This window comes from Sphaeramia orbicularis, chromosome 11 (genome assembly GCF_902148855.1).
Source record: "Sphaeramia orbicularis chromosome 11, fSphaOr1.1, whole genome shotgun sequence".
NCBI lineage: Eukaryota > Metazoa > Chordata > Actinopteri > Kurtiformes > Apogonidae > Sphaeramia > Sphaeramia orbicularis.
In genome coordinates, this window is record NC_043967.1 from 15,899,982 (window position 1) to 15,924,609 (window position 24,628).

At 39.0% G+C, this 24,628-nt stretch overlaps 1 protein-coding gene across 1 annotated transcript in view; it reads left to right on the top strand.

Moving 5' to 3' along the window:
- rftn1a (raftlin, lipid raft linker 1a) overlaps positions 1-24,628 on the top strand; it is a 40,721-nt gene that overhangs the window by 10,583 nt on the left and 5,510 nt on the right. Inside the window, exons 2-7 of the mRNA XM_030147779.1 lie at positions 5,335-5,518; positions 7,186-7,294; positions 10,289-11,000; positions 14,964-15,167; positions 22,826-22,935; positions 23,132-23,235. Coding sequence (XP_030003639.1) covers positions 5,335-5,518; positions 7,186-7,294; positions 10,289-11,000; positions 14,964-15,167; positions 22,826-22,935; positions 23,132-23,235 — 1,423 coding nt within the window. The remainder of the gene's footprint in view (positions 1-5,334; positions 5,519-7,185; positions 7,295-10,288; positions 11,001-14,963; positions 15,168-22,825; positions 22,936-23,131; positions 23,236-24,628) is intronic.

Here is a 24,628-nt window from a genome sequence, read left to right on the forward strand (position 1 = left end):
ACCCTAATAACTTCTGTATGCCTTGCCTGAATTAGCTGCATTGCCTTGACTACGTCTTGTCGGTGGGTGAGTGCCAGCCGCGCAGAGCTAATGACGGCTAATGACTGTTTACGGTGACAGGATCGTTGTTATCCCCCCCCGCCCTACCCCACCCCAGTCTCCAGCTGTTATTATTATTATCACTGTGCTGCTTTTGATAAGTCCCCACAGACACCCGTTTAAGTGTTTGGTTGATGAAAGGCTCTTATGGTTTCAAGCAGTTGTGCCAAGATGATGTGATGGTTGGATTTTCTCAGGGAATTTTTATTCCTCCGTTGTTTAACTGCGACGGAAATCAGAAGAATGTGCGTTTTTATCCATACACACTGACCAGTCTCTCACATGTGTGTGTGTCTGTGTATGTATGAACATGCCAGATGATGGTGAACAAATTGAAAATGAGATGGGTTGCACTTCCCTTTTTTTTCTTCTGTGTGTGTGTATATGTGTGCATGCCAGTGTGTGTGTCTAGTTAATTTATTCAGGTTATTTTCTCTTCTCCAGACCCATGCAAATGAGATTGAATGGGAAAGGATGACAAGCATTCAGGCACAAACAGACAGCCTCATCTCTCTCTTCGCTCTCTCTCTCCCGCTCAGACACTGGCTCTCTCTTTTCCCATCACGCTTTTCTTACTTCTCATCTCATTTTCCATCCTTCCCTCTCCCTCACACCTGGCTTCACTCAGTGATACAGAAACCAACAGCCACACTTGCGCACGTGTTCCCTTAAAAGCCTGTGAACAGGGGAGAGAGCCTCACTACAATGCGCCGACCTCTGGAGGGCGGTTCTCGCAAACATCGCACGCTCCCTCATGGATTTGCCGTGACAGTTTGCATCCATACGATAAGCACAGCTAACCGTTTCCACTGAAGTGAAGGGGTTTTCTCTATTGTGTTTGTTAATAAGGGAACCAGCTCTACTGCTAATACCACACACCCAAACACAGCTATGTGATAGCATTGTCTTTCCAGCCTTTTGATGTATGCGTGTGTGTGCATTTATGAATTGTCTTCAACTGTGTTTGTGAAATAGATGGAGACAGTTGTGCAAAGAGGCCTCTTCAGCATCTGTCCATATTTGTATGTATGTGTAGTTTGTGTACACTTGTGTGTCTGTGCGTGTGTGTGTACATTATGCGGGTGACAGTGGGGACAGAGGCTAATAGTTCTGGTGTAATTAGATTCAGATTTAGCGTGAAGATGCCATGTGTTGTTGTTCAGTGAAAATGATCATAATGAAACAAGCTCTGTCTTTGTTCCTTGGTCCCCTTTCCTTGTACTCTTTGTTTCTTTGTTTAACCTCATTTTCTTAGCACTTTTTATGCTTCTGTGTCTGTAACAAACAGGACCAGACACATTAGGATTTCAGGTTATCTCTCCGACCACCGTGGTCTTTAATGTGATAATGCGACTCGATGGGATTTCTGCATCTAGTTTTAGTTGAAGGATGATGTTGCTGTGACCAAACAAAAATAATTTTGTCCATTACTCGAGAACTAATTTGACAATTAAAAAGCTTAAAATGAACGTTTGTGTTTCTATAAAACTGGGTTCATTTTAGTACCTGGCATTTTGTCTGCTTTTTAGACCCAATAATAAAAGAGAAATTTAGACATATTTAACCCCAGGATGTACCTAATGATGACCTCAGATAAATGCAAAAAAAATTATACTCTTGCTCTGAGCCATTCCAAAATTAATGAATTTTTAGTAAAATATCAGGGCCAAAAAGAGGACCAAAATTGGGGCATGAAAAACTATCTAGGCATTGGATCTGGAAAACATAGCTTGATATGGTCTTGTATAGCGCTATAAATAAAGACACTGTGTTAAATGTGATGATCCTAGTGTTTTTTCTAATCCAGACATGTGGGTTTTTCATGAATCTGCAGTCTCTTTCCAGGTTTCGTGTGCAACCCATCATGTCCACTCGCGTTACATGCGGAACCTGCCAATTTAAACAAATAAATTGCAGGTGATTTTGCAACAGCGGTCATTTTTGTGAAACAGTCTGCCTTGCATAATTAGATCGATTCCTAAAATGTAACTGTGAGAGAATAGTCGCACATAATTTTTGTGCCCTTTTCACCGTGTCACATGCAGATTTTTGTATAAAAATAATATAAAAATGTGTTTTATCTGAAAAATAGTTTCTCTTTTATCTCTGTAAATATTCATTTTTAAAATAGACCCAAAGTGCTTCCAAATTTGCCTCATAACAGTCTATATCTTATTTGAATTCTTAGCCCCCACGTTCTGTTTTTAGGGACCAGTTTCATAGAAGCACCCACATGCAAAAGGGTTGAAGAATGAACAAAAAGTCTTACAAATATTTCTCATCTGAGGAATAAATGTTGTCTTGGATTCAAGGATGAGCTCATTTTGGAGGTCAAAGGTCAAGGTCACTGTCATCTAACAAAACAAGTTTTTGGCCATAACTCAAGAACTCAAAGAATTCATATGTTAATTTGCTCAAATGTGTATCGGGGTAAAATAAAAAAACATGACATTTTACATCCAAAAGGTCAAACCTGCATAATGATCTGGCCATGATTCAGAACCATCTCTATTAAAGTAGTGGAGAAGCATCTGTCTCATGATTCACTGGAATCATCATGCACTGAAAATGATTCCAATACCAATAACACCAATAACATGCACCATTTAAATTCTTCACTATATTGTTAAAAAATATTCACCATATTACATTATGTGGACAGTCTTGGATGTCAGTTGGAACCTGGGGTTTTATGCCTCTAAGGCAGTGGTTCCCAACCTTTTATGGCTCGTGAACCCATTTTAACATCACAAATTTCTGGTAACCCCAGACTTTCAAAACAGACATTTTTTTGCTAAAATTACTTTGTTTTTGATTATGTAATAGTTTGCTCTACTATGTTGCAAAAAAAAACGTTAATTTTAGGTGACATTTAGTCTATATAATGTATATTATTATGGACGGAGGCAGAAAATCCAGGTGTAGATTACCGCACAAAGTGTGAATTTTATTTTCCTTGGTCAGGATATGTACAGTCAGTCCAGCTTGGATTTACAAGGCTGACAATTAATACTGAACAAACAAGAACTCAAACTATGAATTATGAAAGAGCTGCAGCATCTGAAACCGACCACAATGAACATTTGACAGATAAACAGTACCACAGTGCTTCAGTTTCAGCTTCAGAGTTTGTCATGTCTTTTATGTATTGGGATTGTCTCCCTCAACTCACCATATATTTTTTTATAGTACTTTTTTTTTTTTTTTAATCAATTACTGGAAATTTCAGGCAACCCCATTTGAATTCCAGGCGACTCCATGTGGGGTCCTGACCCCAAGGGTGAAAAACACTACTCTAAGGCTATGTTCAGACTGCAGGCCAGTGTGGCCCAAATGTCTTTTTTATTGCCCATATGTGACCTGTATCTGATCTATTAAAGGTAGTCTGAACAGCACAAACCTGATTTTTTCAAATCCAACCCAGGCCACTTTCATATGTGGTCCTAAATCCAATACGTATCTGATATTTTGCAATGTGACTTCAGTCTGAATGGCCAAGTCGCTTTTATCCGATCTTTACATCATTGATATGCGACAAAGTCACAATTCTGCATCTCAGGAGGAGGAGCAGCGGAAAAAACACATTTACTTCCATAAACACAGCACGTGTCTGCGTGGTTACGTATTACGTCAGGACCTCTTTTGCGCATGTGGGTCACTTCAGGGTCTCATTCAATTCATACTCAAGACCGATAGAAGTCGCATTTAATATGTAATATGAACGAACATACAAAAAAATTGGATTTCACCAAAAACTCTGAACTGTGCATTAAGACCTGCTGTCTGAACATAGGTTTAGGGTCCCTGGTCCCACCTCTGTTTATCATCTGTCACCTCCTTTTCTTGACGATTTCATTTATGACAAAATTGCACACAAATATGAAATGGATGAAATGATGGTACAACGACAATTTATATAAGGCTAAGACCACACCTCTCACCATTACTCAACACCATAATCCTCTGTAGAAATATTCATTTAGAGAAGATAATTTGATTCTCAGTCTTATTTACTGCAATCACACGTCAATGTGGTTTGAACTCGCTTTTCATCCAAAATAGACTCAATATTTTTATTAAGTTTTTTGCAATGTCTTCAGTGCATACAGTATATATAATACAGTGTAAAAGTGCCATTAATTGTTAATTTCGTACGATTCTAATATACATACTGTATATATGAATGGTATAGAAGCTGTGTGGGATCATTAGAATGGGCGACCAATAAGACAGCCTGAGTCTAAAGAACTGCAAGTTCTGAAGGATGTTTGGCATAAGAAACTACAATATTACTGATGAGAACTTCAACACAGTGGTCTCAAGAGAGTTCAGCATGTACTAAATGCAAACAGAGGTCACACTGAATACTGACTTTTCCCTGTTAAAGTCATTCAGTTCAAAGACTGTTGTATTTTTAATGCTGACCGTGTGTGTGTGTGTATGGATGTGTGTGTGTGTGTGTGTATATATATATATATATATATATATATATATATATATGTGTATAGTCCTGTATCTTCTTGTTCTATCTCTGTACACTGAGAAGAAACTACATAAGATTCTACCTGTAATCTGTGTTTGTTTTCTTTGACTTTTCATATTTTTTTTTGTACAGCAGATATTTGTATAAGCCATTTTGGCTTCCAACCTTTCCTGCAAAATAAGCTAAGTTCTTACATTTGTATTTATATATAATGTGTAAATAAATAAAGTGAGTATGAAGAACTCCCTCCAATTATAAGACTAAAGTGCATGAATCGAAATGTTTTACCTAGCAGAAAAACTCTGGAGATAAAAGATACCATACTGTCCTAAAGAAACAGTGTTTTTTTTTTCAGATTTTCTGGTATCTATTATTTACAAATGTTGAATTGTGTGTTGAGCAGGTTTGTTTCCTTAAGCTGTTCTTTGGAGTCATTTAGGTCCAACATTATGCAAAACTGCAGAGCTTTTAGTCAAATAACAACAAAAGCTGTCAGTGCGCCTAATACCTCCGCTAACCAAGGGAACCTCCTATTTTTGCTGTTCATTTACAACCAGACAAATACAACAAAGCTGAGGGTGTCAGCAGACTTTTGTACATTACTGTATGAGTCTTATACACAAACACCCAACAGAGGTGCAGTATTTCTAGTTTCTTGCATCTTCTCTGTCACCTCCTTTTTTGAACAATTCCCATCACCTCTTCTTAACTAACCTCCTTTCTTCCTTCTCTCTGACACATTCTCCCTCCAGAGGTGCCAGTGTCATCCGTGCTCTGTCTGTCCTCAGTCCGAGAGCTTCCAGTGCAGGTCCGTGATCTCTACGCACAGGGTTTTGTCCTGGTTGCTGTTCACCCTTTTGTCCACCCCTGTGGCCCTCGCCATGCACACATCCAGCGGCAGCTCCACCGGGCTGTGCTTGTCCGAGAAACGCCAAGGTAGGCAAAGTTAACAAACCCTCGTCTTCAGCATCAGCACCACCTGGAATTACCTACAGTATGTCACAGATTGACTAAGGTAAATGGAATGGTAAAGATGCTGCCGGTTTTGGAGAACAGCTGGAAGGCAACGGCTTTTGTAACTTCATTGTGTCGTCATGGAAGCTAATTGAGACGTTATTACAAACAAAATTCTGTAGCTGACTTTCATCTTTTGATGTAAAATTAATTGCAGCTGAGTCGACCATTAAAAAGCAACAGCTAACTTTAGCACGTCCCAATTCTTTCACTTTTTACTCTATATGATTATAGAACATGTGACTATACTCTATACAGTGTGACTCTCCTCTGTAGCCACTTTTTCAAGAACTAACAATATTTAAAACCTTACTTGAGCGTTATTTTTAAACCTCTCACCTCTGGTAGAGCTTAGCTTCTTTCTCAACTTGTCACTCCGGATGTTTCTGACAGATCAGCTCTGAACAGAACCCATTTTCATACACTTAAGAGACCTTCTCAGGCTTAGCACTTTATCATTTACACTGTCTCGTGCTCATAAATTAGCATGTGCACAAACATGCACATAAATTAGCTGTTTGCTTCTGTATATAAATGTGGAAAGACGCCCATCTCCTCAGACCCCTGCAGTTCAATCCTTGCCTTTTATTCCATTTGTTGCTTTTTGCATTTAAGGGATTCATTTTGCTTAGTCTACAATTATGGGCATCCTTCTGTGTTCAGCCGGCTCTTTATAATGAGATATAAAGTAATATCATACTGTATGAATACACACAAACACACTTTCTAGTGCACAGACAGGTGCCGGGCTGCTCCTTTGATGCCCCGCCTGCCAAGTGGTCCTGCTGCTTCCTGGCACCTGTCACCGTGGAGACGGCTGATTGCATCATCAGCGCTCGCCAGTGGGGAACGGCGTGCTGAAAGACACAAACCATCTCTCCGTCCTTTCATCTGCTTTCTTCAGTGATGGCCGTCCCCCCCTTTCTTTTGTCCTCCTCACCCCCCTCCCTCCCACTTTTGTCCCCTTTACTCCGCCTTTTTATCTCCCCATCACCGCCATCCCCTTTCATCAAAAACCCTAAAAATGAAATAAAAAAAATCTGACAGATCTACTGTTTCAAATCCAGCTGAGAGTGTCACTCATGCCTCAGAGCACAAGATATTAGCACGGCCTTCCCACTGACCTCAATCCAAATCTGAAGAGGCGTATCTGAATACTCCTTTTATGATCATGTCTTGCAGTAGGAGCAGAAGGAAATTCATTCCCTTTCTCTGTCTAATAAGTTTATTGTGATTGTGGTGAATGTGTGCTCTCCTTAAATGGAAGATTCACCCTGTATGACAGTCGTTATTATGTCTCAGCTGTGATCATTCTGGGTCAATGAACACTTGTGAACATGGGCAACTGTCTGCCAGATTCTATGGAGCCAAGGCTTGTTGAAACCGTAGTATTACTGGGCGATGGAACCACTCTGGTGATAATGAACAGGAAAGTACCTTAAGGGAAAGAGTCTGGTGTAATGTTATAACAGCACCAGCACCTTTTAACTTTTTATAGGCTATAAGAGCAGAATTAGATGGAATCCCTGACGACACCTGGTGCCTTGTACTGAATATGTGTCTCATTTTTCTTATGCCTTTTCTTATAGCTCAGAGAAGAGCCAACTGAGATGGTCAAGACATCGTCTGGAGACAGATGTGTGTGTGGCAGGTAACCAGGCTGCCGACCCAGACGTGATCCAAAGCTATGTGAAAAGAGTGAGTGCACTCAGTTCAGTCATACCAAGGAACTTTGTTTGTCTTCAAGTAGTAAAGACTGGGGGAAGAAAAATGTTTTTGTTATATTTTGCAGTCAGTGTGTTATACACATGTCATCCAGGCATAAACATTTGTTCTATTTTATTTTCAGCGGCTGTGCAAAAGGATCTTTGTGTAAAATGACTTTGATGTAGAAACTCTCGAATTGCAATTTCAGAGAATTATCCATGGAGGAGATTTACCATTCTTCATTTAAGTCCTGCCCTTGTTTCTCAGTTGAGCAAGCAGATCCACAGGAGATGCAACTAGTAGAAGTCAACTGTCCAATTTTTAAAGCCCTTGGGTCTTGAACATTACATCTAGCCTTGTTTTCCCTCCAAAACCAAAAGTTTTGAGACCTATGAGGCAGTATTACATGTATCTATGATCATAATCATAATGGATTTACATTTCTTTTTTTCCTTTTTTTTTATTTACGTTTCTATTATTTCTAGTCTTTTCTACCTCGATGGTTACAATGCTTTACAGTGGGTTACAGTCACCCACACACACACACACACACCACACACACACACACATACACACACACACACACACATACATACATACCAGTAAAACAGCCACTGAGAGCTGGAGAAAAACTTGGGTTCAGTGTCTTGCTCATGGACATTTCAACATGTGGACAGATAGCCTCGGGGATTGAACTGCCAATCCTCTGGTTTGTGGACGACTTCTTGAGCCACAGCCCCGCTCAAATGATTGACACTCACCAAATTTGGGATACGTGTCTACATAGAGTTGATGCATAGTATAAGCGCATACAGTTAAACAAGATAGTCAACAATATCTCTGATTATTCTGAAAATATTTTCTTACGTTGCTATGCTGTCTTAGGCTTGTGTCACTTCCTAACTTTATGGATCGTTTGTTTGGAACTGAGTGCCTTTCTGTTCATGTTGCATCAGGGTAGGCTCCCCACAGGAGTCGCTTGTCCAGCCTGCACACTCACATTTTGAATTTTATTCAGCTTAAAAGGTGGATATCTACAGTTCATCTTGATAAATGACATAGTCTCTGTGATATGAGTCTCCTTTGTCTTGGAAAATGTCATACAAGTTGGTATCTGCCTCCCTCATGGTGCCATTACCAACCAGAAAAAAACAACCCTTCCCAGGTGATCATGGTGGATAAATGAAGTCAGAACAACTCTAATGAGATGGCAGCATGACTTTGCTGCCTGTGGGGGTCCTATTTTTTAGAACATGAATGTAAATTTTACCTTTAAACATATAATTGATACAGGATAGAATATAATACAAAATTGGATAGATGATTCAATTATATCTAAGTCGACACTTGTTGAAGTGTGTGTCCTGTTTTTGTTGCTCATCCATCTTGAAAATGCTGCATATATATTGAATTTGAGTTGTGCTGCCTGTAGTCATCATTAACTCCGTTTGAGACTAAATGTGGCGGAAGAGTCCACTCAGTTCAGTGAGGGAAACATTACATATAATTATAGAAAATCTAGTATGTGATTTTAAGGAATTTTCTCTGTGGACACTAAGAATTTGATCCACAACCTGACCCTCTGTGTACTTGTTGCACCACATGTTGTCATGTGGTTGTCATGTAGGCAGAGCACAGCTGTGACAGTGAGGCCAGCCTAACAGGACTAAAAAGCTACAGGCTACTGTCGATAATTGCCAGCCTGTGCCATATGGTAACCAGCCTCTGGTCCTGACATGCAGAGCTGCTCCACATTTGATTAGAAGTTTTACATTTCAAACATTCAACCTGATTTACCTGATTGGGAGTCTTGGAGAACTGAGATGAGCAGTAACTAACCTCAGGTCTAATGCATAACACCCGAGCAGGCTGTAAAATATAAGACAGACTGGAGTCCCACTAGTTGCATCTCCTGTGGAACTGCTTGTTTTTTCTGTCACTGAGAAACAAAGGTAGGAGTTATAAGCCAACAGGTACAATAGTTAAAGTAAACTAGTGAGGATTAACACTATGATATGTTTCCAACCGTAGTGTCATCACTGGCATTTACGCTCTGTAGAACTCACCTTTGGTCTCTCTGCTCATGAATTTGCCAATACTTCCACAATGGGAAATGAAAATGTGCTCTATTGAATAGATTTGCATCTGAACACCCAGAGAGCACAAAGGGAAACCTGATTGGATGGAAATGCACATCACTGAGTATAATGTGATAGGCTCCGGCAGCGTGACATGAATAACCAATCAGATCACAAGCTGCCAGAGATAAGAGCCCGAGAGCTGGATGGGGCAGACAGGGTGACAGGCTGGTGTGTGTGCATTTTCAGTTTTGACGTTGTGTATTCCTACTTTTCCCAGTCCTCGCCATCCCACCCACTCTCAGTCTGTCTCCGATTGCACTCATCAGACGAAACCCGTGTGAGTGTGTGTAATTGTTTGTTGAATGGTAATTGACTGCTAGTATATTTGTGTGTGGGAGAATGAGTGAAGTGTCAAAAGTAGTGGGTAATAGAGGAAGATGTGTCTCATTATTGTTCGGTTGTAGTTTGCGGATCTGATCGCTCTCTCTCTCCCCCTCTCTCTCGTCAAGCCTGCTGAAAACTGTCAGCCCAAATATCAGATGACAATTAACCACCAGAGCTTCACGGGAGGGAGGGACGCTCACAAATGCACACACTATCGCGCACATGTACACACACGAATGCGTTGAGATAATGAGGTCCTTTTGTCATTTGAATATTTGATCTTTGCAGATGATTAGGTAGGTTGTTATTTAGCTGAATATCTACTCTGCGTACGTCAGCCTTTGTTTGTGTGTAAATGAGGCTTTGTTTGTCTGACTACAGGAGAAGAGACCATGCAAATTTGTTTGTGGTGCCATGAATTACATCTTTTATATTTGTGTCATTCATTGTTGATTTTAATAGAGTCCGTGGGTGTGTGTAGATGATAACATTGTGGTGTGTATTTTACCTCCCACAACAGATCCAAGATGTGGCAGAGCAAGGGGTGATGTTTGTGGGCTTTCTTCAGCAGCCGGGCGGAGGACCCTGCTTCTTAGGGAACTGGGACCTTGAGGAGCTGTCCTCCCTGCATTCTAGTCCTTCCCCCATACACAGAAACCCCTTCAGTGCCCACACCAGCCCAACGGATCCCACAGAACCGCACCTTAATGATGCAGAACCAGACCAACACCTCACTGACCCACAAGAGTTAGAACATGAAGAACATAAAACACAGACTTTGGTGCCCGTAGAACCAGAATTCAGCCAGTACACCCAAGAGGAGTCCAGTGCCTCTCAAGACTCAACAACGCAACCTGATGGAGATGCATTTCAGCGGCATCCAAGTCCAAATTCACTAGAGGAGCAAGGGAACCAGCTGTGTCCCAGTCCCGGGAAACTCACTGGAACAATCGGACAGAATGAAGGGAGTCACCGACTGGAAGACGCCTACGCTCAACCAGACCCGAGCAAAACCACAGACACACATTTTGACCCTCCAAATCAGAGAGAAAGACTAGGTTCAAGTTCAGACAGCTGGCTCAGCTCTCCAGAGCTCGATCACAAGTGTGAAAAGAGGTCCAGCTCTACCTGTGCAGATGGGCAAAGAAGTGTAACGACTCACAACAACAATCACATTCGACTGAAAAATTCAGTGTCAGAAAAGAAAGCAACCTCACCACCAGGACCAGGTAGTAAGTAATCACCCTTGTTGGTTTTTGGATTTAACTTTCATACAGAGATATTCTGTGTGAAAATGGCACGACAAGAAACACAGTAGTACAGCATTTAGTCACCTAAACAATAACATAAAGGCAGCAAGGGTTCAAAAAATTGCGGAACAGCACCTCAAAATAACTGATCTTCTTCAGCCTTGTAGGACTGCAAAAACTAGTTGACTAATTGACAAATATTACAGGGTTCCCATGTGTCCTGGAAAACCTGGAAAATTGTTGACCAATTTTCCAGTCATGGAAAGCATATGGAAAAGGAGAAAATGAAGGTAAAATGTCCTGGAACGTTTAAGTTATCCTGGAAAATTATTTATCTTCCCCCTGCCTTGTGACCTTGTGTGACTAAACTGAGATGGAACAAAGGAAATTGTTTTTTATTGAAAAGTAAGAGAGAAGAAAAAGTTGAGTTGGGAATTATCCGGTTGAACATTGTAACTCCAGTTTGTCATGCTAATGAAGTGCTACTCTGTAATCTGTGGGTGTATTTGCATTATTCTATAATACATTTGTCTTAGGTATTTTTCATAGATAAATTATAGCCATAGACTGCACATCAAATGTCTGAGTAATAAACAAAGAAACAATCTGGGCAAATACAAGTTACAATTTCCAAAGAATTAGGGGGACAGGGTAATGGATTAGTGTATGATGTGATAACTTGTCTCTGTAGCGACTGAAAATGGACTGGAAAAGTCCTGGAAAATAATTTCAGGGAAAGAATGGGAACCCTGTATAAGTCGATAATTAATTTAGTAGTTGATGGGTCATTAGTGACATCATCACGTGTATCCCATGGCATGCATTGTCATGCTAAATGATGTTCTACATTATATATTTAATGCTATGTATTGTGTTAATTATGCACAAAATGCACTTTTGTTTAAGAAAAAAAAAATTATTGTTGATTGCAATTCTTGGGTATTTGGTTTTTTGTCTAACAAATTATGTTCAGCACTGTAATTGTTATGCAGAAAATGCACTTTTATTTAATGGTTATTTTATTGCTTCATGCAATATTTGTTGAATATTGAATTAAATGTTTTGTTATGCTCAGCCTAGGGTTTACCAAGATGCAAACATGATGTGAGAATCCCCTCCTTCCATGTCCCTTAACAAAAGGGAACAAGTTAAAAAAGAAATGACCAGCAATTGACCAAACGGCAATCTCAGTTATTTATTTATACAAGAACATAAAAAAGGTGAAATCAGGAAGGGAATCAAAGTAAAGAAAATAACAAACAAAATAATACTGTAAGCCCACTATGCTTACCTACCAACATAAACCAAGAAAAAACAAATTACATTAGTCTCACCTAGACTCCTAACCAAGAAATGGGAGAAAACTTAAACAAAAGATTCCCACCTTTCAAGTCCGATCACAAAAAAAAAGCTCTCTAAACAAAATTACAGGCTGCTGGTCAAACAAGGGGGATGGGAAAAGAGGAGTCCACAGGAAGTAGGGTGAGTCGCCTTCATATTTTCCCGCTCACCACTGTGGAACCAATCATCAGAGAGCACTCCAGCACCACACCTGCAACTCATCCTTACTCAAAACACAACCTACAAAAAGAGAGAGGGAAAGAGAAAAACATACCCACACCTAGATGAGGGAAGGAAAAACTACAAAAATACAACAGAATATCACTAACCCTTAACAGTTTTTTTAACTCTTTAAGTGCCAGACAGTTAAGGGGCTAATAAGCCTTAAAAGTGCCACAGAATTTGGCCGTTTTTCAGTATTTCGCGTCGTTTTTATAATATTTGAAGAATCCTGCAGGAAACCGCTCGGTAACATCCGACCGATTGCTGATTAGATCCAAAACGCACCGGACGCAGCTGATTCATTATTGATCGTAATTTGCATAATTTATAACAATAATAATAATAATAATAATAATAATAATAATCTTTATTTATATAGCACTTTTCATACATTAAAAACTGTAGCACAAAGTGCTTTACATATCAGTTTAAAATCAGTACCGCCCCCCACCCACACCCACCCACTCACCCGCACCCACCCACTCACCCGCACCCACCCACTCACACACACATATACATGCAAACCCACAAGCTCACACATACTTAAGAAGACTGACTGAGCACGGGTAGACCAGAACAAAAGTACAAGTAAAAGTAAAACATCAATTTAGGAGGCGCTGTCTCAGGGAGCCATCCGCACCAGGAGGCAGCCGCCGACCCCGGCGACCAGGCACCAGCAACACAGCCCCGCATCCCAACTAGTGGGAGAGGGCCAACTGGGACCCCCACCCACCAGAAAGGAGCGGACCCCAGTGAGAAGGCGCCGCCACAGCCCCCGGAGTCCACAGCCGCCCCCCGGCATGGAGGGCTCCCTCTGATGAAACACCGGAGAATAAGAAACATTAAAAAGATATAAAAATATTATTCGGTCGCGTGACCTCAAATTCCCGTCTGCTTGGTCTCAAAAGGGGGAAACAGAAAGAACGTCATCGAAATGTGAGAAAGAAATGGGGGTGGATGGTTTGTTTGTACACAAATATGGCGTGTTCTCCAAAGCCGATCTGATCGGCCCGTGGCACTTTACAGGTTGTTTTCGTAAAGCCGATTTAATCGGCCCATGGCACTGAAAGTGTTAATCAATCATTCAGTCAAATTTTACTTATATAGTGCCACCTCATAACAAAAGTTATTTCTTGACACTTTAGAGTAGGTCTAAACCAGACTCTTTGCCATGCATTCTAATTGTTGTGCACCAAATGTTCTTGTTAAAGGAAAGAAAATGTATTTTATTGCTGTAATGAATACAAATAAGAGCTTTTTTTGCGGCTCATAATCTGTGTGGTCAACTAGTCATTACAATAGTCGATGACTAGTTGACTATTGAAATAGTCATTAGTTGCAGCCCTACTACCTAGTATTAAATTCTTAAGTATATCTTATCTTTCATTGTTCGACTAGTCTCTGTCAAGCTTAATCCAGTCTGGTTTCTCTGTGGGCTCTTCCACTTTTGTGGAATAAGTCTGCCTCCTAAAGTAAAACCTGTCACTGCCAGCCCAAACTCTCCTTTAGACTTTCCTGGTGATTTAAGAGATTTATCCCCTAGGAGAAAGCAGTTGGGGAGACTCTGGAAGTGGTTGTTTTATCTGTTCCTCTAGGTTTTTAAGTATATCTTTCCAAGGCAGTAATACCAAGGGACAATCCCTCAGAACATGCTTATATGCCCCCACTTCTTTAGTACACTACACTTCTGACTACTGTGATAAAATAAAACTATGACTATGTTATGTGATCATTACAGTTATCATAACATATGCTCTTTCTTTTCTTGAAGCTTTAATTTGTTTACTTTGTAGCTAAATGACTTTAAACATCTTGCATTGTTTTCATCTGGAGTAGAGTCAGATTGCATTCATTTTACTCATTCATTCATGAATACAAAACAAATATGAACAAAATAAGTAGAGAATTATGATATCAGCACACAGTGTCTTTTTACTTCTTAATTTATAATATGGTGTTTTCATCTTAGTGCACCTTCTACACATTTTTCATTTTTTCATGTGTCTTTTACAACATTTCCCTTTGGTTACATCTTTTATGATTTCATCTTTTATATCACTTTTGTTGCATCTTTTCCATTGTTTCATCTTATGCTTTTTGGAACACATTTACTTTGTTTCTCGTATATGTTTTCATATTTTACATAATATTTGCCTTGTGTTTATTACAATATATCTTGTTTTTTTGTGTGTGTGTATTTTACATTATTTTCATCCATTTTTTCTTTCCCAACTATAAAATCACAATATCAATCAGGTCTGCAAATCTGCCTTTAAACTGACAAGAAGTAATGATTTAACATTTACCTTTGATATTAAACCAGCATAATGATGCAAAGCTCTTTCCAGTTTTCAGTGCTCCTGTTCCTTTGTGTTCCTGCAGGGATGCAGCTCTTTGCTCTGTATAACCACACGGAGGAACTCAACACATCTCTGAGGTTCTACTCGCTCAGAGTTCCACTTCAGGTACAAAAGGAGGCCGGGCTGATCACAGAAGTTGATGCACACTGGCTCGACCACATGACTCAGCATTTCACTAGTGGCGCGAACCTCATTGATGGCTTTTTCCACCTCGGAGAAGATAATGGTATGTTTGTAGAAACAGCAAAGAAACATATGTGAATGTATGTTTGTAGAAATCCAATCCGATCCACTTTATTTATACAGCACATTTAAGGGAGTGATATTTAGCTTTTTTTTAATGGAATTATGCATTTTAAAACACACTGGTCTACATAAACTATAAATGTTATGCTTGGGTCTGAATTCATCATTAATTCAACTCCACAGGTCCATCTTCAACCCTATTTCTGATTAATGACATCAGAAAGGTCATTTTGAGCGCTGTCCCTTTAAATGCAAATGAGCCACTTCATGCCCCACCCCCTCTAGGTTATTGACTGTGCTGCTCTGTCCTGTTCAACCAACAACTGAACATTTTAGGTAATCGGCTCAAAGTTTGGACATATTTTCAGCTGGACTGCAACCGCTGCTGCTGACCAACAATTATGTTGTACTCGGAGAAATGTTAGTTGGAAGTCTTGACCTTATATGTGCAAATGTCATGACGTAACTAGTTATAGACGTAACAAACTAAGCAGGAATTAAAACAGGTTGTAGAAATCCACTCGAAATGAATATAAAGATTGCTTTGCATCACCTGGTGGGTTCAAATTCAAACTTTTTTGAACTATTAGGGTCCAAATACACAAATAAATGTACCAAAGACTAATAAAAGGGGGTTTAGCAAAATATGACCCCTTTAAACAACAAGAACATTTCCAAAGTGCTTCACATGGAATTGTAAAAACAATAAAACAAATAAAAGAAAATAGACTAACAACAATAAATACAGGGCATAAAACTACAATAATGGGACATAAAACTACAATAATGGGACATAAAACTACAATAATGCTATAAATAAAACAATAAAATCAAATAGTTAAAAGTAATAAAATACATAAGACACAGAGGACCACACAACTCACACTGAGTCAAACACCAGAGAATAAAAATGGGTCTTAAGACAAGAAATGTTCCACATACTCAAAGTTAATAACATGGAATGTAACAAAGCATGTGTTCTCTGGTAATGGAGCTAGGCCTTTTAATTGATATTATAGCAACCTGGGTGAAAACATTTTGTAATCATGAGTCGACATCTTGCAACACTTGACACTAAACCAACATGTGCAGGTCATTGTTATGCAGTTTATGCTGTGAGCAGGATGTACACAGACAGCTGTAGCAAAGCACTCTTGAGCTCATCACAGCACTATATCAAGGCTAAATAGATGTTAAAGACAGACTGTTGGCATCACAGATCACTGTCGCCGTAGCCAACCACATATTGCAGCTCCTATTCCAGATCACCACATCCACCTTCAGGATGGGTTCTTGTCAGTTGCAGAGACTCACTGCACTGCTTCATGCCAGTGATGATTATACATGATAATGACACATCTGGAATTTTATTACAAGTACAGCTTTTACTAGGGTTGCACAATATTGGAATAAACTGACTGCGATTTTTAAAAACTCTGCGATATATATGTTGAGATATGAAAAAAATACTCCGGAGGATATAATAGCTGTGTGGTGCCAACATAAATGGTCAAACTAATTAGTTGTGTTACATTTTGTTGTGGTAACAGGTGCATGACACTATCAACACAGAACACACGTTACAATATTAATCTTCTTGTAGCCGAAATAATTCCACATAACTAACGTTGCTTTTTGTTGAGCTCGTAGTATTCTCTCCTTCTTCTGACATGTTTCAGTAAGAAAAGACAAGTAATTTCTTCTTTGTTTCGCTTTATTGAAATGTGTGGTGCAGAAACATTTCTCATTCTTTGGTGGGAGGCAATGGAAGGAAGTGAGGTCATCAGCAGGAAGTACAGAACACTGGCCTTCAACTTAAAAGTATACAAAATATAAAGTGTATTTACAAAAAATAAATAATAGAGGAAAAACAAACAAGTCAAAATATGCGTAAATAATATTTGAATATGAGAACATAGATCTAACACTTTTCTTTTTGGCACCAAGTCTTCGTTTTTGGCGATTTTGTCTTGTTCGTTGTTCATTTTTAGCTTACTGGCTGACAGGTTGATCGCTGTGCCCACTGTATGTCAGGTTGAAATTAGATGAGACCACATTGAGTTAATTTGCTTCCTACATCACAGGACCCGTGATGTGACTATTGTGCACACATACATCACAATGACGATGCTCCAATGATATATTGTGCAGCTCTTGCTATTACATGACCTGAAAATGTCTGGATTTGTGTTTATGAATCAATTACTCAACACAATATTTACCTAAAGTTCTGTTTTTTTGGTCATCATCATCTATAAGTCATCAATTTACATTTGATAATTGATTGTGGGTTTTTTTTAACCATCCTTAAGTATATTTAACAATTTATTAGGAATGCACTAATTGCAAAATTCTTGGCAAATGTAAATGTTCAGAATTACAGCTGATACACCCACAGTTGTCATTTCTTGTTTTTGTTGTGTTTTTTATTAGAGGCTGATGAATTAATCAGTTAATCTGGGTAGATAAGATAAAAACTCTGTATAAATCAGAAATAATAAATCAGAACTTGGCTCCAATACTGGTCGCTATCTGGTATCATGCATCATAACTGAATGGAAATAAAAGTTAACTTTTTTTTTTTTTAATTATCTTTATTAACTTTTTATTAAATTTTTACAACAACAAATGGCTCAGCACAACACCTGGTCTGTATGAAAATAAAAATATGAAGCTGTTGGAGAATAAATAGAGTAAGAAAAAAAAAAGAAAATAGACTAATCCAAGATAAAGTAAATAGTACACAATATACAGTTGTAGTGAGGATAAAAAGAATCAAACCATCAAGCAGTGACAGGTGAGATCAGTAGTGATCTGTGAACAGGCACTAAAGATTTTCAGTCACTGATGAGGTATGCAAGCACAGAAGTGACGGATAAGTTAGTGAAATGAAGGTGTGGAGTCCAAATTCTGATAAAAAGTGTTAAAGGTGCGGGAGACTTTCGTGACCAATTTTTCATCAAATCTGTAAAACCTCAGTCATATCCTAAGTATCATGAATCTGTAAGTCTTTCTGTGATTACTCACCTGAATCTCTCACATTATGGTGAACAATTTCGAAGTGCCATCCACCATAAGCAAAATGTGTGTTTACATTCAGAGCCGGGAGGTGACTCGGACATCTTCGGAATTTTGTTGCGACGTCCATTGTGGGAAATGGAGGTTCGCGCTCCCACCTGACAGCGGCAGCTGCTAAAGACACGACGTGGAAACAGCAGGAGCTCCCTTCCCTCTATGCATATTCCTCCAGCCATTTCCACGTTTCAGATGTTTCCACGTGTTTGTTTCATCCATATAATAACATACGGTCACGCTGCCGCTGCAGGTGGCTGCGCAAACCTCCCTTTCCCACAATGCACGTCGCGACAAAATTCCAAAGATGCCTGAGTTACCTCCTGGTTCTGTTTGTAAACACATGTTTTGTTTATGATGGATGGCACTTCGAAATTGTTCACTGTGATGCAAGAGATTCAGGTGAGTAATCACAGACAGACTTACAGATTCGTGATACTGAGGAAATGGCTGAGGTAGGGCTGCACGATTTTGGCAAAAAAAAAAAATCCCGATTTTTTCCTCTAAAAACTCGATTTTCGATTTCTATTTCGATTTTTGGGTATAACTAGAAAAGACAACAGAAGTCAGCATGTCGTTTTCATGAGCAGCCCACAATGCAAGCCACTGCTCTGACCTCAAAGCTGTGATGGGATCACGTGATGAACCCACAGTTTTGTTTTTTCTCTTCATTAAATCTTTAAAATGAAGTAGAGTATACAAACAATGTATACAACAAGAAAATAACATAAGTTTGCCAGGGGGAATACACTATAATAAAATGTCCAAATCAGAGCAAATACTTATGTTTTTTATAGCCTTTTTGTTTCCACATTTATCCAACAGCTTTAAATAAAGTTCAACATCTTACAAAATATAAATGATATTTGGTTTTGTGTTAAAGAACTTACATTTGTGAATGAAAAATTAGGCAAGTAAGAGGACTAAATTAATTATTTAAAAAAAAAAAAAAAAGTTTTTTGTTTGTTTTTTTTTTTCCCCTTTTCTGGGTATCTGGTCCACAGCAGTGATACCAGTGTCAGTCAGTGACAGGCATCAGTCGTGCGTGCGTGGACCAGGTTAATATGAGTGATCCACATGTGGTTCTATTTAAACTGAGGGATCTGTGTGGAACAGACCGACGCTGGAGGGATTCTGTCCTGGAGCTGGTGGATGTGTGTGGGCACAGGGCTGTGTGGGCTCCTCTGCTGAGGCTGATGACCCCGAGACCCAGACCCGGTTCGGAAGAAGACAGTACGGTACGGATCCGGGACAACGGAAGATGAGTGATCCCCATCTCGCTATATTTCAATTGCGGGATCCCTGCGTGAAGCCACGGCTTATATTGCTATAAGTACTGCGGGCTCATTAACAGATTTAACGTCTGTGGTCATTACACGGACTTCTGTGACAGACCGCTGTCACAGGAAGAGCCTGCGGGCGCGCGGAGGCGCGCGGCCCGGAGGCAGAAGAAAGATGAAATCGATTTTACGATTTCCCTTTTTTAAAAATCGTCCTAATTAAAAAATCCGATTTCGATTTAAAATCGATTAATCGTGCAGCCCTAGGCTGAGGTTTTACAGATCTGATGAAAAATTGGTCACGAAAGTCTCCCGCACCTTTAACTATTTTAAAAACTGCACTTTGACTTACCTCTGGTTAGTTGTAGTTTGATATTCACCTTCAGACCTATTGATTCATTTCTCGGATTTTGATGTTTATGTGAGTATTTATTACTCTTATTTCAACAGTCATAGAGTTTAATCTCCAACAGCATCATTTTTTATGACTGATATTGGCTGATTAATCTGCTGTTGGTTTGTCCTGCTCAAATCTATTATTATAATGGCCTTTAAACGTCCCCTTTCATTTACCGTCTATTATTATTCCTAATTTTGTGCCACAGAAACAAAGAAATGTTCAATGTAAAAAAAAACAAAACAAAAACAAACAACTGATGCTACTGGTTTTTGTGCCATACATCTCACTGTCTTTGAATGAGAACGAAATCAGTCACAAACTTACAACCTTATATGAAACTCAACAAACATGGATTGCTGTCAGAGAAATCACATCCTGTTTATTGATAGTGATGCAAGGTAACAAGGCCAACGCCAAAATTCAGCTGATATATATGTTTAATGTATTACTTTAACATAGATGTTCACTTCAGCTATTTTAATAAAGATAGTTTTTTTTGTTTTTAATAATCCACAATGAAGAACTATATTTAAGTACAATTTTGACATAGTACTTACTTTATATTTATGTTACTTTAGGGAAATACTTCCTTTATACACTACCTTATTTTTCTATTCCTTTATTTTACTGGAGGGAAACGTTGTAGTTTAATGTTTGATACTTAGGGCTGTGTGTTATTTTTTACACAAAAGTCAAAACAGAATTAGCCCGTATTTAACAGGACAATGAACCACTTTGAAAGGGCCCACTCTACTTTTTTGAGACCTTTTGATTTTAACACTTAATTTTTTACTTTTACATGTAATGGAGCATTTCTACACTGCTATATTTCTACTCAAGTAAAGGATATGAGTAATTCTTCCACATCCGATACTAATAGAAATCAAGCTCATCTCAAGACTTAATTGAAATGCACTGGTTTTGGTTCAAATGTTCAGTGGTTTCTCTCTTGACCTATAAAGACCCAAACATCCACTGGTGACCAAAACCACCTACTGATCTAAAATGTTTAAAACCTATTGATCCACTAATCCTTCCAATTCATGTAAATAATTGATGTAAAATACAGTGTGTCATCTTTTCATGGTCATCAGATATGACCTATTTGGACGTTCAGAGGCTCCGTAGTGACCATGGAAACACCGTCATCTTCTACAACATTGATTCACCAGTAAAACCCATGGAGTTGGATCAATGACAGTGGATGGAGACACTTGTTTTATGTTCATTTAATGATAGATTTTACTGAGAAAGCCACTTTTTCTTCAGTTTTCTCTGTTTCTGGTATAATAACCCTCAAGTTTAATCTGAATTTTTATGAACATCTAGGCAAGGTGAGGCAAGTTTATTTGTATAGCACTAGTCATACACAGGATAACTCGAAGTGCTGTACAAAGGCATAAAACAAATCACAGAAGAAAGGAAAAAAAGCAAGACATTATAATTACATTAAAATCAAAAAATAGGGCCAATGGCCCTGTAGCTTACCGGCCAAATTAAAAGCTTTGGGAAATGTATCCAGATGCCATTTATTATCACCCAGTTATGTATATTTATTATATTACAGAAATAGCCCATGTTTTGGTCATATTCCAATCAGATCTGTAAAAAATTCAAATTCCAACTTCATATCATTGATACTTACTGATTTATTGTATCAATCCACTTCTTATCTGTTATAATGGGAAAATTTTTTAAAGTTGCAGCAAATCCAGAATCAGATCTGGATCGAAATAATTTCAATACCTTGTGTTGACATCATCATACAGAAGCTGTATACCAAGTTTGAAGTCAATCAGAACTGGAGTTTCGGAGAAGAAGACAATTGAAATTTTTTCCCCATAAGAGCCCATGTTAAATTTTCCGTAAGTTCCCGGATCCAGAAGAAGATCCTGATCAGCATGTGGCCATTATGTTTTGGTCATCTCCCCATCAGGGCTGGACTGTAGAAATTTACACTGGACATTATTTATATTTACTGAGTTATTGCATCGATCCACTTCCTATCTCCTATAATGGGGAAGTTTTTCTAAGTCTCACCAAATCCAGAATCACAGCCGGATCCAAATAATTTCACGAACTTTTGTTGACATCATCATAAAGAAGCTGTATACCAAGTTTGAAGTCAATTGGAATTGTAGTTTCGGAGAAGAAGACGATTGAAATTTTTGTAACGGACGACAGATGACCAATGACGCCGCTAGACACCGCATGACGACAATAGCTTACAGCCTGTCGGCTGGTAAGCTACAAAGGGAAAAAGACATTAAAATCATCAGAGATAAATTGTGCTCTTAAAATGCATTCACAGAATAAAAGAAAGACATTAATTATTTTAAAATCATAAAGTAACATTAACTTTAAAATTAAAATAGATACATGATCAGTAAGTGAAATATAGGAAAAAATTAGATTTTTACTGAAAAAAAAATCTAAATACAGAGGAGAATATTGAAATAAATGATGATAAATCACTTAAGAAAGGTTAAATAGAGAGAAAAAATTAATTTTGAAAGTGCCACAAAAGTAGCACTGGGTTGTTATGGGTTAAAGCTCCTCAGGTTATAGTCCCCAATACCCCAACCCAAAAGAAAACCCTCTAAATGAACTGATCACCTTACTCCTGAATTGCACTTGTGCTTGAATGGAGCTGCTGGGGTTTGAGAATGGCCTGCTAGGTAATGGATGATATGCATGGCGTTATGTCCATGGCTTACACCATAAGTCACTGTTCAGTCACCCATGGAATAAGCAGACTTAAGCCCCAGGGAAATGGAGGATCAATAGTGTGAGATTGGACAGGGTAAGATGAGCTTTTAACCCCTGCTGCAGTCGCATACATCCACCTCTGCTGATCAGCCTGTCTGTAATTTGTCCATCTTCTAGACAATGGGGTGTCGTCTGTGGACAGCGTGTTCATCTTCCAAAGCTCCGCAGAGGAGACGACCAACACCTCCTATGATGCTATCGTGGTAGAGCAGTGGACTGTTGTCGATGTGAGTTAACGTTTTCTCACTCTACGGGAAGGGAAGAAATCTTTTTGGAATTTAAGCTGTTTTCAGTCAAACATTAAGCATAAGAGCGGAAATGGAAAAGTGTAGCGTTTGTAGCATTTACTCATCTCCATTTTCTCTGTTTTTACATGCACATATATATGACTGCAGTACGTTTCTTGTTTCCTCTCCTTTCCAGGGTGTGGTGGTGAAAACAGACTACATCCCGCTGCTTCAGTCTCTGGCTCCGTATGGATGGAGGCTGATGTGTGTGTTACCCACACCAATTGTCAAGACCAATAGGTATGAATCTACACCTGAACTTAATAAGGCAACAACCAGTGGTGTAGTAGTCCCTGGAGAAGTGGCCTTTTTTTTTTAAGTAGTCCAGAAAAACATGCTGTTTTAGAAACAGTGACATGTCAGACTACTCTATTTCGTTTACCCAAAAATCCATCAGTAGTATTTGCTCACTATTATGAAATTATCATGACTTGATCAGGAGCAGTTTATAGGTTTTACTGGTCACACAAGCAGCTGCATGAATGGAAACATATTAAACATGAGGCAAACATAGGATAAAGTTTGCCTTTCATAACATTAGCCTTTCATAACGTTAGCCTACTCACACAGTTGAACTTTAGGTGACAAAATCTCTTCTCTAAATGTGCAGTCATATGGTCAGTACTTTAACAGTGACTCATTCTGAAACCACCTTCAAACTTACCTCAGAATTATGTATTCCATGAAAGTAGGTTCTCTCAATATGTGTCACTCATTTGAAAGACGTTTATTTTGCCTTTCTCATTTGCATTTCCGATAATCGCGCACCTTTCAACGAGACCTGCAGTGACCTGTCAATCAGCTGGGGTGGCACTGGCACCTGAGGTGTCCAATCAGGTTCCAGAGGTGGCTGGCACTAGTTAGTAATATTTTCCTTGGCATGACCCATGCTACTCTGCCTCTAATTGGCTCATTCATCCTCATGCCTAAAGTTAACCAATCTAATCAGTGACAGCAGCGAGTGCTTGCCCATTAGAGGCAGAGTAGGGTGGGTCATGGCTTCACCATCCTAGGGGGAAAAATGAGGAATCTGGTTCACATACTGCTGAATGGTGTGCATCAGGAGGATTTAGAAGTGGGTTTACGCAATGATGACTGAAAAATAAGTAGGTATACTCCGTATACCGCCGTATACCCTGGACTACACCACTGGCGACAACCCTGATCCGTGTTCAGTTTTTCTTTGAAATCCAGTTTAGGGATCTCTCAGGTCAGTGTATCTTTACCTCCGCCAGGAGGTATTGTGATCGCTTTGCTTTGTGTGTTTGTTTGCGTGTTTGTTTGTTTGTTAGCAGGATAACTCAAACAGTTATGGATGGATTTTCAGGATATTTTCAGGAAATGTTGATACTGGCACAAGGAAGAAATTATTAAATTTTGGTGGTGGGGGGGGTGGCAGATCTGTCTTGGCGGAGGTCTGCACTCTCTGAGTGCTTTTCTTGTTTGGTATTTGGATTTTCTGTTCAGAAACAAAAGAAAGACTAGTGGTTAATTAATTTTTATTTTAAAAGACAGGAATTAAAATTTAATTTCAAGGCGTTTTTCTTCTTCACTGTCAAAACAGATAAACCAATCTTCCAGCTTGTATGAAATCTGGAGTTCGTAGACATTCGTGGAGGGAGCATGTCTACGA